Source organism: Prionailurus bengalensis, chromosome A3 (assembly GCF_016509475.1).
Source record: "Prionailurus bengalensis isolate Pbe53 chromosome A3, Fcat_Pben_1.1_paternal_pri, whole genome shotgun sequence".
Lineage (NCBI taxonomy): Eukaryota > Metazoa > Chordata > Mammalia > Carnivora > Felidae > Prionailurus > Prionailurus bengalensis.
Genome location: NC_057354.1, coordinates 70,140,341 through 70,163,680, shown reverse-complemented (window position 1 = coordinate 70,163,680; position 23,340 = coordinate 70,140,341). Strand labels below are relative to the sequence as shown.

The following is a 23,340-nucleotide window of genomic DNA, read 5'->3' as shown; positions in this document are numbered from 1 at the left end:
ATAAGCCCTTAATGTAAGTTTCAACACATTTCAAAGAACTGATATCATATTGAATATGACTTTTGATGCATAACATTATGAAGAAAATATCTAATGTTTGTAAGTTAAGTCATGTACTTCTAAGTATCTATGGGTCAAAAGAAAAATTACAATTACAAATGTTGAAAATACAGTTTTTATGCAAATCATAATGAAAATTGCACATATCAGAATTTGCAGGTGCAGCTAAAGTCATGCTAAGAGGGAAATGTATAACCTTAAAGAAGATATTTAAAAAGAAGAGTGACAATATTGTAAATAACCATCTTAAGAACGTAGCTAGAAATTAGAAAAAGTGCATTAAACCTAAAGAATATTTTTAAAGGCACAAGTCAATTAAATGGAAAACAAATACACAGGAAAAAGTCAACAAACCTTGACTCTTAGGAAAGATGATTAAATTTAATAACTATGAGTTATGAAGGTAAAAAGAGAGGAATTAATCATTACTAATGCTAGGGAAAATGAAAGATCTTTAAGCATCCTATATGAATGAATAAAAAAAAAAAAAGGAAAGTCTTAGTTTAGATGGTTTCTCTGGCAAATATTTTACCAAGCATGAGAAAAACAAACAAGCAAACAAACAAAAACCAGGAACATTTCCAATTTATTTTAAAAGGATAACATTACTTTGTTCTCAAATTACAGGCCATTATCTTTCAGAAATTTATGGGTAGAAATCCTACCTAAAATATTCCCAAACAAAATTAATAAAAGAGTCATTATTAGGAACAAGTAGGGTGTATGCCAAGAATTTAAGACTGATTTACATTTGAAAATTAACCAGTGTTATTAATCACATTAATAGAGGAAGGAAGAGAAATTATATGATTGTATAAAACTATGTTGAAATAGCATTTGATGGAATTCAATAATATTAGTAGCCTGAGATTAGGAAGGAATTTACTTAATATGATAAAGTACGTTAAAATGCAATAGGCATTATGCAATAAGGCATTCTTGCTTTTTCTATTTTGGTATTTTTTTCTCTCCCTATCTTCAATCTCTTAAAGAAGACTCCAGAATAATAATTTTATACTGTATTTAATAGTTTTCTGTTGTTTAAGTACTGTAACAGAATGGTGCAGTGAACAAGAATATGGGCTTTAGTCTTAGACAGACTTAGTCATCACTCCATCAAGAAGCAATCTGTGCAGTTCAGGATAAGTCAATCAGTATCTGTAATTTTTTGTTGAGAGACAGATATGGAGATGGAGAGAGAAAGAGAGAGTGAGAGAGTCAATGAGAAAGCAAGAGAGCAAGAGGTAATGAATGAGTGAATGAATGAATGAATGAATGCCTATGTCGCTGGTTGTTATATGAATGAATGAATGAATGAATGCCTATGTCTATGGTTGTTATATGAATTACAGTAATATATATGTAAAATCATCTAGCAAATTCCCTCTTATACTTGTTCTTCTATACCTATATTTTCCCAAACTTTTATCATGTATACTGTATTAGTTTCCTATGGCTATAAAAACAAATTATCACATTCTAGGTGGTTTGAGACAAAAGAAATTTATTTTCTCACAGTTTGGGAGGCTAGAAGTCTGAAATCAAAATGACAGCAGAGTTGGTCCTTTCTTGAGACTCTACAAGAGAATCTGTTCCATGTTTGTCTCAGAGCTTCTGGTGGTTGCTAACATTCTTCGGCATTCCTTGGCTTGTAGCTGTATCCCCCAATTTCTTTGTCTTTTCATGGCCATCTTCTTTATTTGTTCTCTGTATTCAAATCTCTTTCTCCTTATAAGGACACTAGTCATTGGATTTAGGTCCATCGTCATTTAATATGATCTAATCTTTACTCGATTATGTCTGCAAAGACCTTATTTCCAAATAAGGTCACATTCATAGATACTGAGAATGAGAACTTCAGCTTATGTTTTGGCAAGGGTGGGGGGTGGAGTGGGACACCATTAAACCCACAACATATATCAAGCAGGCATTAAACTGGGAGAAGCTAAGATATTTGCCTGGAGTAGTAAACAAAACTAATGAATGACAAAGCCAGAACTAGAAAACATGTTACTCAGAATCCAGTGTCTCTTCTCAGGTGCCAAGCCACTTAAAAAATCATCTTCAGGATTCCAGAGGTAAACTTCTAATCTTGATTGTGTCTATTTATAACCTATTCTATATCCTTGGCTGCATTTAGAACATGTAAATAAATCATGTGAAATGTTGAACTCAGAGAAAAATAATACACAAGTGTGAGTTGGCATAAGTATATGTAAACACAAAGTAAAGGTGACACATTGGCAGCCTATGTGCCATTTCTAACCAGCAGAGACGTCTGTTCTTTCCTACAGAGTGGTTGTGGAGGTTATTATTTTTGATGAGTTAAGATTTTTAAAATCAGAAGATTTTACTTCAAATTCCAGATCTCTGCTCTTGAAAAAATCATATGATCTAGCAACACGGGACCCAAAGGAACACAGGAGGCTAGAGCTGAGATTATTATTTTTTAGAGAAGTATGTGATTTTTAGTTGCTCACATACCAAGCAATCTTCATCATTTCCCCAGTTGTGTTTACCTTATTCATGTATATCATGTGCATACCAGACTTTGTCAGTCATTTCAGCCCGCTCTCCTTGATCTAGAGAAAATTAAATTGTCTAGTACTGCCTATAGTCTCATTCAATGGTATGTCTCCATCAAGTGCACAAATATAATTTAGGGTCTAGTTCATCTCCATTTTACTGTCATTTTTCCTTCAGCAAAAATAAATCTCTTATAAAAATAAAACTCTTGTCAATTCTGCTTCACAAGTAATTTTGAAACCCTAACTTCTTTTCTTTTTTGGTATGAAAATGTTAAGTGTTTTTCTCTAACCTGTGAAGTTCCAATGGGCTATATCTAAAATCTACCACTGCTTTACTGTTAACATACTTAGCTCTGTGTATGTGTGTGATATGATTTATAAGCGTTATATATTTTGAACATTCAGATGACCAAAATATATTTCTCAGATTTCTCTATCTTCATCCACAGTTCCTGAAAGTGCTTTAGACTCTTAAAGTTGAGTGGGTGTTTTTTTTTATTAATGAAGACAACTTTTGAACCTCATCCAAAGGTGGGGCTGGTTGCCAGAACAATCAACAATGTGGTTAGATGATTGGAACTTTCAGTCCCACTCTCTGATCTTCATTTCAGCTGAAACAGGCTGGAGGTTCTATCAACTAATGACCAATGACTTGGTCAATCATGACTATGCAATGAAGCCTCCATAAAAACTGAAAAGGACTAGGTTCAGAGAGCTTTTAGGTTGCTAAACCTATGGAGACCTGGGAGAGAGTGGTATTCCTGGAAAGGGCATGAAAGGTCCAAGCCCTTTCCCACACCTCGGCCTATGTGTCTCCTTATCTGGCTACTGATTCATATTCTGTATCATATCTTTCAACCATCTGATAAACCTAAGCATTTCCCTGAGTTCTATGAGCCACTCTTACAACTCAAGGAGGAGGTCATTGGAACCTCCAATGTATAGCCAGTCAGAAGCATAGATAACAGCCTGGGACTTGTACTTAAATCTGAAGTTGGGGCTGGGGGCAGTCTTGTAGGACTGAATCCCTAACCTGTGCAATCTGATGGCATCTCTGGGCAGATAGTGTCAGAATGGAATTGAATTCTTAGATACTCTGCGAGTGTTTGAGAATTGCTTGGTGTCGTATGTGGTGGAGCCCTCTTCCCCATTGTTGGAACAGGGTCCAGAAATGCTAAAAGAGTTGGGGTCAGTAGTGTTTGTCTGTGTATGTGTGATTATATATTTAAATAATTATATATTTGTGTGTATATGTGCATGTATACATATGTGATTATGCTATATATATATATATATATATATGTAAATGAAAAACAATATTAAGCAGATGTAGCAGGGTAAAAATTAACTAAACTGGATAAGAATGGTGAACATAAAAACTAGAGGAGAAGGAGAGAGCCCTGAAAAAGTAATGAGGCTTGAAACCATAAAAGTAAGAGGGAGTAGTTTTAAAGTGATAAGAATGAAAAACAAACAAAAAACAACATAAATAAAATAAAATCACACAAGGTGTGTTAAAAAAGCCAACTACAGGGGCGCCTGGGTGGCTCAGTCGGTTAAGCGGCCGACTTCGGCTCAGGTCATGATCTCACGGTCCGTGAGTTCGAGCCCCGCGTTGGGCTCTGTGCTGACGGCTCGGAGCCTGGAGCCTGTTTCAGATTCTGTGTCTCCCTCTCTCTGACCTTCCCCCGTTCATGCTCTGTCTCTCTCTGTCTCAAAAATAAATAAACGTTAAAAAAAAAAAAAAGCCAACTACAAAATATTTCAATATGCCACCACAGAAAATAAATTTTCCACATATTTCTAGGGGTAGAAATAGCTGAAATGGAACAAGATACAACAAGGCTTCGAATCTGTCATTAACTTGAACACAGCTCTCCTGTCCTTCCCCCAAAAGCTAGAGTAAAGGAAATTAAACAGGACTGGTATAAAGAAATTAACTGATTTCAGGGACCCAAGGAAATACGTGTTAAACTAAATTCCAGTGAATGAGAAAAATCCTTTCCTGGAGTCTAGCAGTTGAGAATGGAAGGGGTTGAGTAGAAGTGGGGGTGGGTGGTAAAGTGACAAAGTTTCCATATAGGAGGAGAAATAAGTTCTTATAGGGAGATGATGAACACAGGCTCAAGTATGCTCCTAATCACTGAGTGAGATAAACTCCCAAGCAGAGGCTTCTTACAGTAGCTGCAATTCTTCTTCTGGAAGATTTTCCATCATTGTTGGAGAAAGAGGGGTGGGAGTAAGCATGGCAGAACATGCCCAGGTGTTACCGCTGCCCTAGATTTAAAAACACTGCCCATCAAACACACCGCAGGGTTCCCACAGTGAAACCTCTCTAGCAGGTGCATCCTTTAGAACTTAACCACTATTCTCAAGTATCTAATGCTTCTCTACTATAGCTTGATACCTTAATAATTACTGTTATTCTAATGACTTGTAACTGTATTAAAATCACATTTTATCTTATGATTACTGAACAATTATATACTCTTGTGAAAGTAGCTTAACTTTGTGGTATTTAAGATTTTTTCAAAGAGAATGAAATTATGTAACATACTGAGTTTGCTTATTCTCCTGAAAATACTTAGTCAACTTCATGGGAAAGTATGTGGACTTTTCTATATTTAAATTCCAGTGTGTTTATTCCAGTCTATCGCCGAGTCCAAAACCCTATACTTCATTGTATGTCCTTGCATTTAGAAATTCCTCTAGTTGTGCTGAAAATGGGTTTTAAATAGCAGCGTGTTCAGTAACTATTCATCAACTTTTGTAACTAGGAAGCTCATATTGCTTTATATAAAGGAAACCAGCTAGAGACATTTAACCACAAACCAAATATCAAGGGTTTTATTTATTTTTAAAATAAATAAGTTGTGAACTAAACAGTAGCATTCCAATTATACAACAATAATACTATAATTGATTAGAGGAATTCATTATTAATCTTAAATTTAGTTGAGAATACCATGTAATCTAATCTATCCCTGGTAATACCATTATTTCAGTAGAAAAAATTGGCTTCCTAATGATTACCTGCATCACAGCAAATAGAAAATTCTCTCAGAGTGATAAATCTTATTGTTCTTTTCAATTATTTACTAACTTCAGTAGAAAAATATTTGATGGGTAGCAACTCACACCCCCCCCATTATAAACTTGCGTTTCTTCTTAACTTACTTACACTAATACAGTTAAAGCCCCTTCCAAATTCATGTCAATCTTGCGATTCATGGGTATCTCAAAGACTCCACTTTGCCTTAATGTTAATTGAGAAAGTAGGTGTTTACATTGATTTCCTAATGTTAAAACACAAGCTATGATTGCAGCAGTAAACACAGAGTCTCTGTATTCATTTCTCAGTCAAAAAATCTTATCACTTACTTTTCATTTATTTTTAGTGTGGAGCAAGTTTCCATGTTACGATGCTCATTAATATTTAATACCTTATGGAAATATATTTGTTTATGGTGATCATGCATTTCCATTTTCATTGTTGCAAAATGTTTACCAGTTTATGGCATGAGATATTACTTATCTTCCATATTTGGGTTGCCAGAAATTCTCCCAATCAGACATGCTCATAAATAGCCACCTTGATTTCACAATTATCTCCTTTGTTCTGAGTGGTAGGAAGGCGCAGGAGTTAAAATCCTTCACACATTACTGTATTTTAAAATTGGTATATTCCCTAAGGTGACTTGAGAGAAATTAACACTAGTTTCTACCTTTCTAGGAAAATACTAGAATGCTCTGACAAGTGTTAAATTGCTTCAAAATTAGATATATAGGAATAATTTTACATTTTACCCACAGACGACAACAACAACAACAAAATAACAACATTAAAAACATCTCACCTGTTTTCATTGTTATTTCATATTGTATTTGTCATGAAGGAATGACGTTACAACATCCCAAAGTTGACTAGTTTCCCAGATTCCTCTTGACGAAATTCTTACAAAGGAAAAAAAAAAGGAATTAACATTATTAGTATCTGCATTGTGTCAAGCAATGTGCTGGGAGTATTTGATCATTTGATGAGAGGCAGTGTAACAAGGTAGTTAACAACACAGGTGTTAGTTTGTATCTTATTCCTTGCACTTGTATCTGCTAGGTGTGACCTTGACTGTCTGGATCAATCTCTCTGTGCTTTCTTTTCTCATTTGCAAAATGAGTGAAATTCTAGAATTTACCTCATAGGGCTGCTTTGAGGGATAAACTAAATTAATGTAAGTAAAGCACTCAGAGCATGTTTGGCATGGAGTAGGCACGTAACATTAAACATTGGTATTATCCTCATCAAATCCTATGAAGTGAGATGCCATTATCCGTATTTCACTGATGAGGAAACTCTCAGAAAGTTGAAGCAATTTCTGTAGAAACAACACAGGAAGTCATACTTTAAAATAAAGTAAGAGCTTTTATCACTAAATTATGTTGTAATTTTTTTTCCCATTCTAAGCACATACTGATAATTTTCCCTATGCATATTTACTGAATAAAACAAACAGATCTTGTGGCTGTCCATATTCCTTAAACTAGATATAGTAGTTACTTTAAATCTGATAACTGCAAAGCAGATTATTACGGTAGTTCCTTACTTGTGTGTGAGCATGTGTGTGTGTGTGTGTGTGTGTGTGTGCATAAGGGGCAGACACAGAAGACTTGACTTTTTGTTTTAAACCTTGTGCATAAGAAGTAAGAATGTTAACACATCTTTGAATCAAAACCACAGAAGAGAGCCCAGTGAAAACTATAATACAGTGGAAGTTCTGTGTAGCCCAATTAAAGATAAGATCAAAATTCGCAAGGGCAAAATTAAATAAACAAGATACTTGTTCAGGTCATATACCATAGTGTCAATGTGTGTGTGTGTTTTTGTTTGCTTGTTTGTTTTTATGATTCCGGTAAGGGACAGGGCTTTACTCTTATGAGTGCATCTAGAAATCTGTCATCACCATAGGATTCACTGGTGAATATACATGCAAGATCTTAGGGGCATTATGGAAACTTTTAATTCAATTCTTAATAATTGGTTGTTGATTCCACTTACTTTTGCAGTAAGGTTTACTTCTATACTAGACACATATGGATGTATCTTATATGCTGTTTGCTCTAAAACCTAATGTTAAATGCTAGAAAAATCAAAACAGTCCCCGAATTAAGTAGACTCTTTTTTTTTTTTTTTGGTCCGAGTTCACTTCTTGACTGCATAACCTTAGGTCAGGCATTAAATTTGAGATTTAGCTCTACAGTATTTAAAATTTCATTTATTTTATTTTTTAATCATGGCAACATTATTATTTCAGTCCATTCCCAAAGAAAATATGGAGAATAAGTTGGAAATCACTAGTATTCCTATTTTAAAGCCAAGAAATCTGGATTTCAGAGAAGTGACTTCCATTGGATCAAGCAGAACTAAGTAGGTTTGAAACTAATAAAAATAGTATTTATTCAACACAATTACAAATATTTTATGCCCATTTAATCTATTTGTTCTTTACAACATCAAACAGATGATGTGCGAACTATTACTATATCCTTTTTATAGATGAGGTGACCGAGGTATTGTAATGTTAAGTATCTTACTCAAGGTCACAGCTAGTAAATGTCAGAGATGGAATTCAAGCCCAGATGACCTGATTCTAGTTTCTATACATGTAATCACTTGACACTCTGTCTTTGTAAAGGCAATAGAAACAATAAAACTTGTGGTTCCTACCTTCAAGTTATTTAGATTCTTTTACAAATGTAGTGAAAGTATAAATATGCTTATCATAGGAATAAGTTATGGTTTCTTTGGAAGGAAATGAATATTGCATTTGGAATGTATGTTATTTCAGTACTCCTGAATTTGTCTAGTTCTTACAGTCTTGCTTTATAGAGCCTAGAGGCAGAAAATAGTCTTATCCTATAGCATTTGAGACTGGAGCTATTAGGTTTGTGGTGTTGAAATGAATATGTCTGATCTTTCTGCTCTAAAACTAACCTAAGTTAGGAATATAATAGGGTTAGGAATTTAAATGTCCGTAGCACTCAAACTGTAATTTAAAGCCATACACTTCGGACTTCTCTACCACCTATTCTGCAAGCTCCCTGAAAGTTAACTCCTTTGTCACCAAACCCAGCAATGCCTACTGGGCATGCCCAAAGATATGGTTAGAGCCTCGCACGGAGTTTCACTTCCTCCAGGTTTTACCAGCTGCAAAAGACAGGAGGAGACGGATAGAAGAGTTAAACAGGTACAGAACTTGGTTTGGCTCAGAATGCCCGTGGCCAAGGCAGAGCACGGAAAGCTGGGGGGGGGGGGGGGGGGCGGTGCTGACAAGAGGTTGTCGCAAAAAGCACCTTGTCAGACAGACTTGAGTCTGGCTTACAAGTTGGTGCATTAGCCTGTTAGGTCTTTCTGGCACAATTGGTAGGCAGATCGTGAAGGTTTGAAGATCGCTCAGGTTAGGGCCACAGTAAGGGGTGGGGCAGGGACGTTGGATCTAGGGGAATGCCTGAGACTGTGTGGGTCTTGCTTTCCCTGCATTCCTCGAAGAGCTGCAGCTTTTCAGGGTTCCAAACAGGAGACCAAAGTGCGCAAGTAAACCCGGAGCTCATCTTAATCACTGACTTCTTGCCCCCTTTCTTTTAGCTGCCCAGCTCTTCCGTGGCACCCTTTCAGGTACCCTCGCCCAATCACGACTAAACCCCGGAGAAGTGGAATCTCCACACAGGTTTCCGTGGGTCTAGCAGGGGCCTGGGCATGCTCAGTAGGCTACGTGGTTCTCTGGTTCTCTCTCTCTCTCTCTCTCTCTCTCTCTCTCTCTCTCTCTGGGGTAGGGTGGGTGGTGACAAGTTAGAAGCTCTTGCGGCAGGTCCCCGCCTCCAGGATCGGGCTTCCCCTGCAAAGGGACGAAGCGGAGGTATAAACACCTCGCACCGCAGCGTCCCGACCTGGAGGGGCTGAGCCCGCGGGCCCAGCCCACCAGGATCTCTGCCTGAGGACGGCCCGCCGCTCTCCATGGTACTGCGGAGAGCTCAGCTCCGCCCTTCTCTTTCAGAAGGACAGCACCCGGCGTCACGTAACCCAGCCTTCTCAGGCTCCACCACCGCCTCCTCCTTCCCAGCTCTTTCCCTCTCTTCCTCCTCCTCCTGCTCCCCTCCGTTGCCTGTTCTCCCCTCCCGCACTCCTGGAGATAGACGCTCAAGCCTGACGCCTCTGAAAAGGCAGCGGCAGTCGCCTTATCCACAGACCTCAGGAAATTCGCTTTGACCGATGCATGCTTCAGGCTCTGGGTCGAGCTAAGGGGAATAACCGGGCAGGTAAAGAAGCTCAATTTGGGTTGGGGGAGGGGATGGGGCGAGGCAAGCTGGAGAAGGATATATTTCCCCCTTGTAACTGAGCCAGGAGCTGCCACAAATGCACAAGGAAGGATGGGTGGTGGGAGGGTGGAGGAGTATAGATCTTCGTTGTTTTGCATGAAGCTTTTTAAATAGATGGCAAGAAGATGAGATGGTGGAACTAGGATAGTAACTTAAAGGCTGAATGCAGTGATTTATTAGCAAAAGAAAGAAAAACAGACAAGTTAGAAACCAAAGCAATAAAATGTATCTGTATGTACATCTTTATTTCCCTTCCCCATCAGCCCCATGCTGTGCCTATCCTTAATTTGTGCAGTTGACTCCAGGCTCCAAGAAACTGCACTGGTATTAGAGATGGAGCTTGGAGACTGGGCGGGAAAGCCAGGGAGAATTTGGGTGTGCATTGGTATTAAGAGACTTTGCAAAAGCGAGGGGGTGGGGGGGAAAGGCACTTCTAAAAATTATCCCAAAGATTTCAGTTTCTTGGTGATGTATATATTGAAGGATGCATGGAAAGATATGTGTGCATGTGTGTGTGTATGTGTGTGTGTGTGTGTGTGTGTGTGTGTGTGTTATAAACATATTAAAATAAATGCAGCTGCAGCGGACGAGCATACTGTATCGATCCTTCCAGTGGCTTGGGAATGAATTTGATTCTAGAAATGAAAGAAAAGATTAATGAGGCTGTTAGTCTGCTTTTGAATTAGAGCGCTTCTTCCTTTGGCTGCAGTAAGGTTGTTTTTCAGATCCTTTTATTTCATCCTCTAATTTGTGAACTCACCAGGTTTTTCCGGCACCTAGAGAGAATCCTCTTTCTCCATATAAATACAGATACTCTTCACACACAATGAGCTTCCTCTAAGAACTGGGAGAATCAGTTGACCTCCCTGTGGTAAGAATATGTATGTGTTTCCCCCCTCTCCTCCATTCCTTAAAAAATTGTCAAGGTATGCATTAGTGGAGGAGGGAAGGAGAGAGGAGTGAAGAAAGGTTTTGTGATCTATGTAATATTAATTAATAAAATAATCAGCTCCAATCCAGTCTCCCCCCCCCCCCCCCCACACACACCACAAAGATTTTCTAACACATAAGCTTCAGGATGGTTTCAAAGCACTACTCTTGATCTTGAAATTTCAGATTTATTTTGCAAAATGACTGAAAAATTGGCAGATGTCCGAGTCCACTTAAAAATGAGAGTATATTGAATAATATGCTATCTTAGGATGATTTTTAAGAGCACCTTTCTTTGGGGTTGGCACAGGAATAGGCAAGATATGGCTGGTGATTGCTGATGGTGTGGAATGTATCAGCCATAATAAATAAGCAACTGAGATGGTTATTTCTTTTTTATTTCTACTGGCCAATGTGTATGTGTCTATATGTGCTGTGTTGTGCGTGTGTGTGTGTGTGTGTGTGTGTGTTGAAAAAGAGAGAACCACTCATCAATTTCATCTGGGGAGGAACTTGAAGTGGGATCCCCTAGCTTGGTGGCTCTCAGCTGACACCTGTAGGGATTGCTCTGTACTGAAGAGAAATGCTCTTAGCTCCCTCCATGGAGGAGCAGCAGCACAATGCGGTGCCATAAATTACTGCTAGTTTCAGCTTGTAGGGGAAAAAAGTGTTAATTGCATAGTGAGCTTCTGTGTCCAGGCAATAAATGTGTGTGCGTGTGTGCCTGTGTGTGTGTGTGCAGGGGGTGGGGTGGTATAGTGGGAAATGTTGAAGGAAATGCTTGCATTTGCTTGACATGACCAGATGAACCATTTGTGTTTTTCTCTCTCTCTTTTCTTTCTTTCTTTCTTTCTTTCTTTCTTTCTTTCTTTCTTTCTTTCTTTCTTTCTTTCTGTCAAAATTTAAGAGTATTGTTCTTTTGGCAAAAACAAACAAACAAACAAAAAAGGCTTAAAAGCAACTCACTACTTACGATTTCTGCACCATTTCAGGAAACTGTCAGATTAGGGTTGGATAAAGAGGTGATTTTATAGTGAGTGATTCAAAGACATGATTTCATATTCTAGCATCCTGGAGACATAGCAGCTAAGGTGTCACACATGCCAAATGCTGTTCTGACCACACAAATTCTAAGAGCTGACAGCCAGATAAGGACTCGAAGAGGAGTAAGGATCACTACACTGTTTGGCAAAATATTAAATACTTTACCCATCTTTAGAGGAGTTAATGTCATGGCAAGTGAGACATAAATGCTGCCCAAAATAGATATGACTCCAGTTACATGTTTTCTCTTAGAACAGATTATTCTTTTAATAAAAGGAAAATACTTGTGTGAAATTTAAAAGACACCCCCAAGAAACCATCAATGTTCTTTCTTTGAAAAACCTAAAATGGTAGGAATGTTATACAAATTCAAGCCAGTCGCAGTTTGATCTGTTTTGCCTGTTGTAAAATCTGTATTAACTGAGATTTGAATAGGATATATTTTTATTGTCCATGTTATCAGTGCATGTTATAAGCAGAAGCCCTTAAAGGGGCCTCTTTTGCTCCCCTTGTCATATTTAAAAAAATAAACTTTCTCAGAAAAAGTAAAAGATAACCACAAACAAATCTGTATAAAATCCTAAGAGGGTTACCTATTAACAGTTATAATAAACTATAAGGGCATACTGGCTGATTGTAAAAGTGCAATATTAACTATTGGGAGACATCAGGTCTTCCTTGTAGATCAGGACAAATACGCCCCTTCCAATAAGGTTAACTCTGGCTTCCTAATGGCTCTAGTTATATACCTGGTTTCTGAACTGAATGATGATTTATATGATACTATAAATGCCTTTAGAACTTAATTTTTATTTTAATTCTCTGCAGATTTTCTGGGTCCTTATAAAAAGACAAAACCAAAATGCATCACCAACACACAACCAATTGATATGCTGGCATCTTAATTTGGCCTCGCAGAGGCAGAGAGAAAAGAAGAGGAGCTGTTGTGACACCTAACAGCTTCTGGCTATTTCACAGCTTCAGGGTTTGAACCCTACTGTTGGGGAGGGAAAAAGAGAAGCAAAATCCAGCCTGTGAGGCCATGCACAAGGGATTCTGCATTGGCTACAGGGGTGCTGGTGGTCCATGATATGACAGAAGAAACAGGCCTTTGAAGCCACTCAGGGGTTAAGTGGTGCCGTAAAGAGGCAAGGAACCCTTTTCTCCCTTCTGGTTTGGGACATCACGTCTGGAGGACAGACACTCGAGGTACTCACAAGTATCCAAGGATCCTGGCTTATTGCTGACTTCTTGTACTTCTCTGACAAGTATTTGCTTCTTAACGGACTCTGTTTCCCTTTTGCCCGGTACCACTGATGGTACCTCGCAGATGATAGTATTCGAGGAGTGAAGCATCTGTTGACACCACCGATGCCCTTGAACTAGGTCATCGGACTCAAATGGATAAGTCACTTCCCTTGACCTTCTGTTAACGCCGTTTCCAGAACGTTGCTTCCAAAGTGTATCCTCCCTTTGGACTGGAAGATCTGCTGCTGCCCTGTACCACTGGGGTCTACGTTTTCCAGTTGGGAGGGGACTACAGGGAGAGAGGGAGGGGTTGCTGGAAGAAGAAGAAAAAAAAAAGAGCTAGATAAAGGAGGGCGCATCCCTCCCACTCCTGCCCATCCCCTTGCCCTACTTGTTTCCAGACCCTTATTTCTACGTCACGGTGTCCAGGACCATTTTGACCCTGTCGGCCCCGGCACCCCCCCGCCGCACCCCAGCCCCGAGCATGGGGACGGCGCTTCTCCAGCGTGGGGGCTGCTTTCTCCTGTGCCTCTCGCTGCTGCTCCTGGGCTGCTGGGCAGAGCTGGGCAGCGGGCTCGAGTTCCCGGGCGCTGAGGGCCAGTGGACACGCTTCCCCAAGTGGAACGCCTGCTGCGAGAGCGAGATGAGCTTCCAGCTCAAGACTCGCAGCGCCCGCGGTCTCGTGCTCTACTTCGACGACGAGGGCTTCTGCGACTTCCTGGAGCTCATCCTGACGCGCGGCGGCCGCCTGCAGCTCAGCTTCTCCATCTTCTGCGCGGAGCCCGCCACACTCCTGGCCGACACGCCGGTCAACGACGGCGCCTGGCACAACGTGCGTATCCGCCGCCAGTTCCGCAACACCACACTCTTCATCGACCAGGTGGAGGCCAAGTGGGTGGAGGTCAAGTCGAAGCGCAGGGACATGACCGTGTTCAGCGGCCTCTTTGTCGGGGGGCTGCCCCCGGAACTGCGCGCTGCGGCGCTCAAGCTGACGCTGGCCTCGGTGCGGGAGCGAGAGCCCTTTAAAGGGTGGATCCGTGATGTGAGGGTCAACTCCTCCCAAGCCCTGCCAGTGGACAGCGGCGAGGTGAAGCTGGACGACGAGCCGCCCAACAGTGGCGGGGGGAGCCCGTGCGAGGCTGGCGAGGAGGGCGAGGGCGGGGTGTGCCTCAACGGAGGCGTGTGCTCCGTGGTTGACGACCAGGCGGTGTGCGACTGTTCGAGAACCGGCTTCCGCGGCAAGGACTGCAGCCAAGGTAAGGCCCGACGCCTGACCCACCGGGGGCCTCGGCCTGGGCAGGGCGCGGGGAGGCAGGGCGAGGCAGGCGGGGCCGGCTGGTGCATGGGGTCTTCCTTCTCTGGACAGTGTGTTGCAGCTAGTTTGCAAGGTGAAGACCTGTTTGTGGCCTCTCGCCCTTATCACCTCCCACAGCTCCTCCTTTGGCATCCTCTTAATGGTTTTTAAGCAGACCCATTTCCAGGTTCAGATTCCTCCTGGGAACCCTTTGTGCCAGCCCCACTTCCTTCCAAGTGGCAAGTACAAGTTCCTCTCCTCTTCAGACTCCTCGGGTTGTTAGGCCGCTCCCCATCTTCAGAGGGCCGTGGCCCACCTGAATGACCGCTGTGCTTTCCTCTACCACCTCTAAGTCTGTAATACGCAGGTGTTCCCCATAAGATGCAGACAAGCATCTACAAGATTGGGCACACGTTTGGTGAAGAATGAAGTGCAGGGGTGGTTTCAGTATGGTTGAAATCTCCACGTTTGTTATTCATGGTAAAGGACAGGGGGAACAGGATTCGTAGGAACTGCTTTGCCTTTTGTAAGGAAAATGTAAAGTCCTGCTCCTGGTTGTGGAAAAATGGGGCAGTGGGGGGGCGCACATGTGAAAATTGTTTTGATTAGAAGGAGGAGGGTTCTTGGAATTAATGTTAATTTCTGCGGTTATGTCCACGTCCAACATTTGTCAGTTTAGGAAAAATTATGTGATTTCTCTGGTTTCTTGAAGTGGGAGACAGGTCAGCTAATATTTAGAAATGTTAGAGATTAAATAACGTATTTCTCAATTAGCAGATGCCTTGGGAAGATAAATAGCACAGAAATTTAGATGTTGTTGGACTGGGAGGCTTCTGTAGGCTAATAAAATAGGGAATGCATATGAAGGATTGCAAGAGATTTCCTGAGTATATTTAGCTAATGATATTTATCTGAGGCCAGGCTGTAATTTCTGTTGTTTTTAAGGATTGAAATAGTGCAGAGTTAAACACACACACACACACACACACACACACACACACTCACACACAAAAACCATACTTAAGTTTTATTTTCTCCCTTTCATAAGTAAAATTCAGTCATTAATGTGTGTCCAATGTTGCTACATGACAATGACCAAGGAAAATATTTTATAAATACCGAAAAACCTATGAACAGAAAGTGACTGATATGCAAAAGATAAAACATGGATTTATTTGTGGCTGAGCAGGAGAGATGTCAGGGTTTAAAGTAGATAGCTAATGGGTCAAATCAAGACAGTCAACACATGGATAAATGACATGTATGACTGAAGTTGTTTTTAAAAATATTACTAAATCTGATTTAGCTGTAAGGACAAAAGCTTTATGTGTGGCTGTATTTTATTGTATAATGTCCCCTGTTTTTTTGTTTTTTGTTTTGTTTTTTTTTTGTTTTGTTTTGTTTTTTGTTTTTTGGGTTTTTTTTTTTTTTTTTTTTTTTTTTTTTTTTTTTTTTTTTGCTGATACCAATAAGAGGAAGTAGCCCTTGTAAATCTTATTAGACTTGGCAGTTCTCTCTCATTTGACTTTGAGAGAAATGAAGACTTGGTAAAATTTATGATAGTTTAAAGGGAGTACTTAGAAAGAAAAAAGCTGATCATTAGAGAAAGAAGAGTTCTGTAGCCTTCATGGGTTTAAGGGGAAAAACATGTAAAGGGTTATTTTATTATTCTCTGCCTTCATGAAGGTCCCCCCCCCCCCCATTATATTTTGGCTAAGTAATTGTAGAAGACTATGTATTCTATGGCCTATACTGCACTTCAGCTTGGCCAGTAAATTTCCATGGATTTAACACCAGGCTTTATAGTTAGGTTTTACCAAATAAAGCCTAATTTTATTTATTACAAAAATAAAACAGTACATGTTTTACCTCTCCCAAATCTCATTTAATTGTAAATCTTGAATGAAATGGCTACATATGATGATTTGCTTTATGATGATTTGAAGTTCCATACATCTGCACTGATTAATAGAAATAAATTTTGAAAAATGAACATTATTTTATGGGAATATTGCTCTAAGTATCCTAATGCCACTTTAAAATACAGAGCAGGCAGTTTAATGAAGGACACTTGAGATATAACTTCCTTCCTTAAATTAGGAAACAAATATGATACAATGACAGCTTGTTCTGTGTGGGAGGGTGTTTTAAATTAAATTTTTTTATTTTTTTTGTGCATTTTAAATGTAGGGAACCAGGGATCATGCATAATCAGGAACACTTAAGAGTGGAGAAAGCATGGCAAAAGTAGTATGTTGAAGAGAAGCAGAATTAGATGTTTATGAAATGCATTTTATTTTGCCAATGGATAACTTTCCATAACAGGAAGAATTTAGAATTACCAAGATACATAATTGAACAGTCTAGTACCTGATGCATAAGGTAGTTCAATTCAGAAAAGAAAAATCCATCAGGATGGTTCTGGAGCATTGATTCGTTTTGAAAATTTGATCTGGAAACAGAGTGCAAAGATCATCACTAGTCATGAAAGGAAAACAAAAGGCTGGATTCTTCTGATTATCACAGAAATGAGAGATGGAGTGATAAAGGCAGAGTTGATCAGCCCAGGAGGATTGGCTCCATTTTGTGTATTTTCTCTATTTCATGTGTGTCAAGTGACTATTAAATAATTAATTGAGAATGGATGCCTCTCTGAACACCAATCATGTATTGATGGCTAGGGATAGATGGTTTCTATTCAGATGAAGTATAAGCAAAACCCTGCCTGTAGCCAGTATTTACACTGATTGCCACATTCTTTTTAAAAACTAATTTAGAAGCAAATCCACATTCATTATAGAAAATTTAGGAAAAAAATTAACAGCCAACATTACATAAGATTCAAATTACATCTAGTTCTGACTAAATTTCTCTATTAACTTAATATTTAGTATCATTTGGTTGACTTCATATTAAAAATACAGTAAGAACTACTAAAAAGACAAGATAATATTCTTTCTCTCCTTTTTTTTTCTGGCCCAGAATGTGTTGCCACAACTTCTGTATCTATGGTTTTCTAGAATATTTTTATTTAATGAGCTCTGTTTCATCCTTACTCTACTTTATTCAGGCCTAGAAAGTTTTATATATTTATTTATGTAGCAATGGAAGGAGAACACAAGAAAGGTTATGTGTCATGACCAGGTTAGTGGCAGAGCCTGCTTAGGAGTACAGGCACTTGTATTCTAGAGCCTTGTGTTCTCTTCTCTGCTCAATAAGATTTCCATTTTATTATGATTGATTTTTTTTTTTAGGTTCAGGCATTATTCAGGAGGAAAAATATATATATATATATATATATATATATATATATATATATATATATATATAAATGGCTGATAGAACAGAACTAACTTACGCATCACTTATGTTCTTTGACCCTGAAAGTCAGCCTCAGAACTCAACTATCCAAAAATGTCATCTTTCTTGAATGATGGATGCTTATGGGGTACATAGCTTTTTCGGTGAACCATACTCATCTAAGTGCCCTAGGACCATTATTATTTAATAAGTTTCTGCTTAAAAGGACTAATAGTTTCTTAGCAGCTTAAAAGAATTAGTGAATTCCATGGCGATCCAGCTTAAAAATGAGAATAAAAGGCTGATCAATGAGAAGTGAAGTTACACTTTTTTTACGACTTTCAGGTTTCATGTATTTAAGGGTCATTTTTATTAAAAATTTCATACTAGACTGTGAGTGTCACTTTTATTTACTTTCCCTATTTAAATGGTAATGAACACATACACCTTATGATGGCTATTTACTATAAATTACTAAACATGGCAGTGTGATAGATGTCATTTAATAAAGTCCCTTCTTTCTAAGACTTTACTAATGTTACCAGAGAGACAGCCATATTCACTCAGTCATTTCTACATTCATTTCTTTATTCAACAAATACTGATTGAAAGCTTTGTATGTGCCTGAGTAGTAGGCTCAGGGAATAATATGGTGAATAAATTCTCAGAAATAGCTCCTACGTTCCTAGATTTAGTACTCCAATGAGGAGACACAGTTATTTAAAAAAAAAAAGTAAATGGAGACTTAAAATGGCAGTATGCATTTTGGAGGATAGGTACATGATATTCTGAGAACTTAAAATAGTGTGAACTCACCTACCAAAGAAGGTTTCCTTGAGAATTGATGTTTAAAATCTGAGAGAAGGGATTAGCCAGAGTAATAATACTAGGTACAAAAGCCTGCTACAGGAAGTGTTGTGGCATATTCAAACAACTGAGAGAATGCCCTTGAGGATGGAGCTTTTATAGAGAGGAGTGGGGCCAGGTCTTGCAGGGCCTTCTAGATCATATCAAGCAAGGATTTGAATCTTTATGGTAAAAGTGATGGAAAAACAATGGAAGGGGTTAGTGTGGAAGGTGGGCAGGAGGGTGCCATTATCAAATTTATATTTCAAAATGTCACTCTGGCTACAGTGTAGAGAACACATTGATAGGGGGCCAGGGAAAAAAGAGAAAACATTACTTTCTGTTTGTCAGTCCACAAAATTTCTTTAAGCACCCACTCTAAGCTGGAGACTGAACGAGGGGGACATGGGGAAAAACAAGGTTCTTTCTTTAAGGAACTTAGAATCTTTGTGAGTTTTGTTAAGCATAGAAATCTAAGGCCATTCATTGTTAAGAATTCTTGTTTCTATCTGCAAGAAGTATTTGAACACTTTCTGTGGATTATCATGAAGATAATATCCTCAGATAAACCCACCAAGTCTATAGACTTGGAGCGCATTGGCAATGTCATTCTTTGTTGTACCCTCCAAGAACCTTGTTCAATATGCTTTTCTTGTAACGGTATATAATGGTTGATTCATTCTAGGCTTTCAATAGTTCAACTGCTGCAATAAAGAAAAATATTACATAGGTACTTAATTTTTTTATTCTAATTGAGAATTTTTATTATGATTAAGCAAGCCTTTAACACAAATGCATTTGTAAAAACTTACACCCTCCATATAAACTAATACATTTATTCATCTCAATCCTATACTTAAATAGTGATGTTTCCTATATTTACTCCAGTATATAGATACAGGTATTTAATGGACTTATCCTTTTATTATTTGTCTTTGAGGCTCTCCTATAAGTTAAAATTATTTACATGTATCTGAAAAGAAGTTAGATACTATATTTGAGCTTAAAAGCTCAAGTAAGATATTCTTGTAGTTATTGTAAACATATTTTAGCATATATTTACATATATGCCAGTGAAATCATGTTCCAGCTTTGGATACCATTAAATGAAATGTGATAATAAACTTATAAAAAACAAAACAAAACAACTCCTGATTTACTACAGGAAGGACTAACACTATATAATATTTATGCTATTGTTAGCTATATTGTGAGAATACCTGAAGCTACCATGGTTCCTGAAAAGTCATTGACCACGTTTTATCTTCCTTTCTCAGTAAACATTTAGTGGACACATTGCTTGCAGGGTTAACTCCTATAAATGATCATAGAAAATTAAGTCCCAGAGATATTGGATTTTATTTTATTCTGGAGATAATAAAGCTACTGTTAGAAGTTTCTATGCAAACTGTACTTTCAAGAAGTGTATGTGATTATGACATAATTCAGAATAAATCATTTTTGTATTCTAAAAGTTTTGAGTTTGTTATGCAAAATAATATTATGCAAAACCTATATACTTTTTTCCCTTGTGTACTTATGTATAATTTTATGGCACAGTCCTTTTCTATTAATCGAAACTTAGGAATTGGTAAATTTCTCAGTCGTTGCTAAATAATAAGTCTTAAAATGTTCCAGTTAGGTTTTAGATACAAAAAGTCTTTTGGTGAGTTGTATCAGAGCTCTTCAAAAATTGCATGGCTTTTTTTTTTTTCTCTTGTGCATAGATTCTATGTGTTTCTACTTGGATATGGGAATGGGTGTGGTGCTCTCTCATAATCTTTTCCTGCCATGTTATATACACAACGTGTGTAAACAGAATGTGGCATGTCATCTGAAAAACTAAATTCTAACTAAATTCTAGATATGGCATTGCCTCTAAATCACTGCTACAGATAGGGTAAGGTCACTGTTTGTTCTTTGTGTTTTGTGAGAAACACAAAATCAGACAACTAATACATTTGAGCTTCTGCTAACCTATTTCAGGGTGTGAGTAGTTAATAGATATAAACTCCCAGAAAAATGTGAACATTTGAAAGAAATATCTAACGGCAGCAGCGTAGATGGCCCTAAAATTTTGTGAACGTTAGTAGTGAAATGTTAAACATGTTTCTGTAAATCTATGTTGGGGTCATTTTAAATGAAGTTTAGATCATTCATACTCAATAGTGTGTATAAGATGTGGTAGTTTTCTTATTACACACTGACATGTTAGTACAGACAAGCTGAGTAAAGAAGACAATGGTTCCTTTGTTCCTTCTGTGTAAAAATCTAAACAAATGAAATAAACAATTGAAGGCAGCAACTAAGTGGGTGTATATTATGATTCTATTTATATGAAATTCAAAACAGACACAATTAAACTCTGGTGATAGAGTTCAGAATTTGTGTTACCTTTGGCAATATGGACTAAAAGATGGCACAGTGGAGCCTTTCACATGATCTGCTTGGTGTTTACATGGATATATATATTTGTAAAGATTCACTGAACTATACACTTAAGCTTTACATATATGAAGTATCTACACGTAAGAAACTTTATGTATGTTCTATCTCAATTTAAAAAATTTCTTTAACTTATGAAAAGAATGATGCTAAATGAATACACACAATGTGTACATATTCATACCCTGAATACATGTAAGAATGTACTTAGGAAGGAATTCTCAATGGAAATCCGTATTTTAGAATGGTAGGCAAAAGGTTCAAATATTTGTAACATAAATCCAAAGAACATTCTGGAAAGCAAGTGTATATACATGTCAATACATTTAAGGGTAATGTGAGTATTCTGTTTTAAACCTCGGTACACCCTTTAACTTGTTTCCAATTTCTTGTGCCTTTATAATAGAAACACATAAAACAATAAACCATTCCTATTTTATATTTGCACCTATTAAGCAAAAGTCCTACCAACATATTCAAGCAATCTCAGTTTTTCATTTAGGACAGCTCAACTACTGGAATTTTAAGTAATTGGATGATGAGTATGTTGTAAGGGTTCGATAAATATTTGAATGAGTGTTTGGATGTTGGAAAAAACATTTCCAGTCTAATCATAACTCATATAAGTATCTAAATCTACAAATATACATGATTTCTTCCCCCAAAATATTAGGCATCAAATTTTTTCAAAAGGTGTACTAGATGTCCCTCCTTTCTTGGTGCCATAAGCACCTCTTGGGTTTGAATATAATTTGAAATTATTGTAACTACTATTTAGTGTTTACTGAGTGAAAAGCTTCGTACAGTGTGCTTTGTCCATCTTAACCTTATTTATTACTACAACATCCTACTTGATAGGTTTTATAAAATTCCCATTTTATAGAGGAGAAAATTGTGGATTGGCGAAGCTACCTTGCCAAAATCCCATAGCTTAATGACAGAGCTGAAATTTGAATCCGGGTGTGTCCACTACCCCAGCAGGCAACTCTCTCCATTATATGACATAACCTGTGTGTTTCACTTAACAGACAGCTGATGGCCGCTGGGAATTTGTTTATGAGTTGTCAGCTTGCTGCTGATATGAATGCCTGACTTGTAATAAAGCTTTCAGAATTGGAGATCATGGCAGACCCTTAAATTTAGTGCCATTTCCTAATATCATGATAATAAAGAAACAAAATAGCTTGTCAGAATTCATCACACTCTGTTTCTATAACACTTGCTTATTTTCTGCTTTTGTTGACCTTCTATTAATATTATGCTTAATGGGTTGATTCTACTTTAATGTAGCTACAAATAAAGCCTCTGTATATTGAACCTAAAGAGCTAAATTAATCTGAAGAAGTACATTTAACTATTCTTTTAAAAATATTTTTAAAGTTTATTCATTTAAAAAAAATTTTTTTTTCAACGTTTATTTATTTTTGGGACAGAGAGAGACAGAGCTTGAACGGGGGAGGGGCAGAGAGAGAGGGAGACACAGAATCGGAAACAGGCTCCAGGCTCTAAGCCATCAGCCCAGAGCCCGACGCGGGGCTCGAACTCACGGACCGCGAGATCGTGACCTGGCTGAAGTCGGACACTTAACCGACTGCGCCACCCAGGCGCCCCATAAAGTTTATTCATTTTTGAGAGATGGATAGAGACAGAGTGTGAGTGTGGGAGGGGCAGACAGAGAGGGAGACACAGAATCTGAAGCAGGCTCCAGTCTCTGAGCTGTCAGCACAGAACCTGATGCAGAGCTTGAACTCACAAGCCGGGAGTCAGGTCATGACCTGAGCTGAAGTCGGACACCTAACCAACTGAGCCACCCAGACACTCCATGAAGTGCATTTAATTCTTAATCTTTTGAATGAAAATACTTAGGTTTCACAAAACAGGCAACACAAAATTTATATCCATCTCAGAATCTGGGAGATAACATTATTGAAATTATAAAATTTCATGGTGATTTAGCATAAATAGAAAGATCTGTCCCCATCACAAAGGTAGCCACTTAGAGTTGTTGAGTTAGAACATGGTTCTGCTGAAGCTATAGATGATGATACACTGGGCACTTAATTGAAATTACATAATGAGAGTGTAGTATCTCTTTTTGGATAAGTAAGTTTGACTTCCCAACACATCGCCTAAAATTGAGTTCAGGAACAGTTCTTAAAGTTAGAAAAATGTATTCCCTATGCTATTTCTCGTATATATGAGAAACTATTATTGGAAGGAAGTAGGAGGAGAACAAGTCTGACCTGGCAAGCCAAAGTGCTGACCTGGACTCTG

The 23,340-nt window shown here is 38.3% G+C and overlaps 1 protein-coding gene across 22 annotated transcripts in view; it reads left to right on the top strand.

Annotated features, from left to right (window-relative positions):
* Nucleotides 1–9,470: 9,470 nt before the first annotated feature.
* Nucleotides 9,471–23,340, top strand: part of NRXN1 (neurexin 1) — a 1,147,797-nt gene continuing 1,133,927 nt past the window's right edge. For 16 of the 22 annotated variants that reach the window (XM_043603364.1, XM_043603362.1, XM_043603358.1 and 13 more), the window contains exons 1-2: nucleotides 9,471–9,899; nucleotides 12,762–14,437. In XM_043603364.1, coding sequence (XP_043459299.1) covers nucleotides 13,666–14,437 — 772 coding nt within the window. In that variant the 5' untranslated portion in view covers nucleotides 9,471–9,899; nucleotides 12,762–13,665. The remainder of the gene's footprint in view (nucleotides 9,900–12,761; nucleotides 14,438–23,340) is intronic. The other 6 variants (XM_043603363.1, XM_043603361.1, XM_043603356.1 and 3 more) reach the window with 1 other exon arrangement.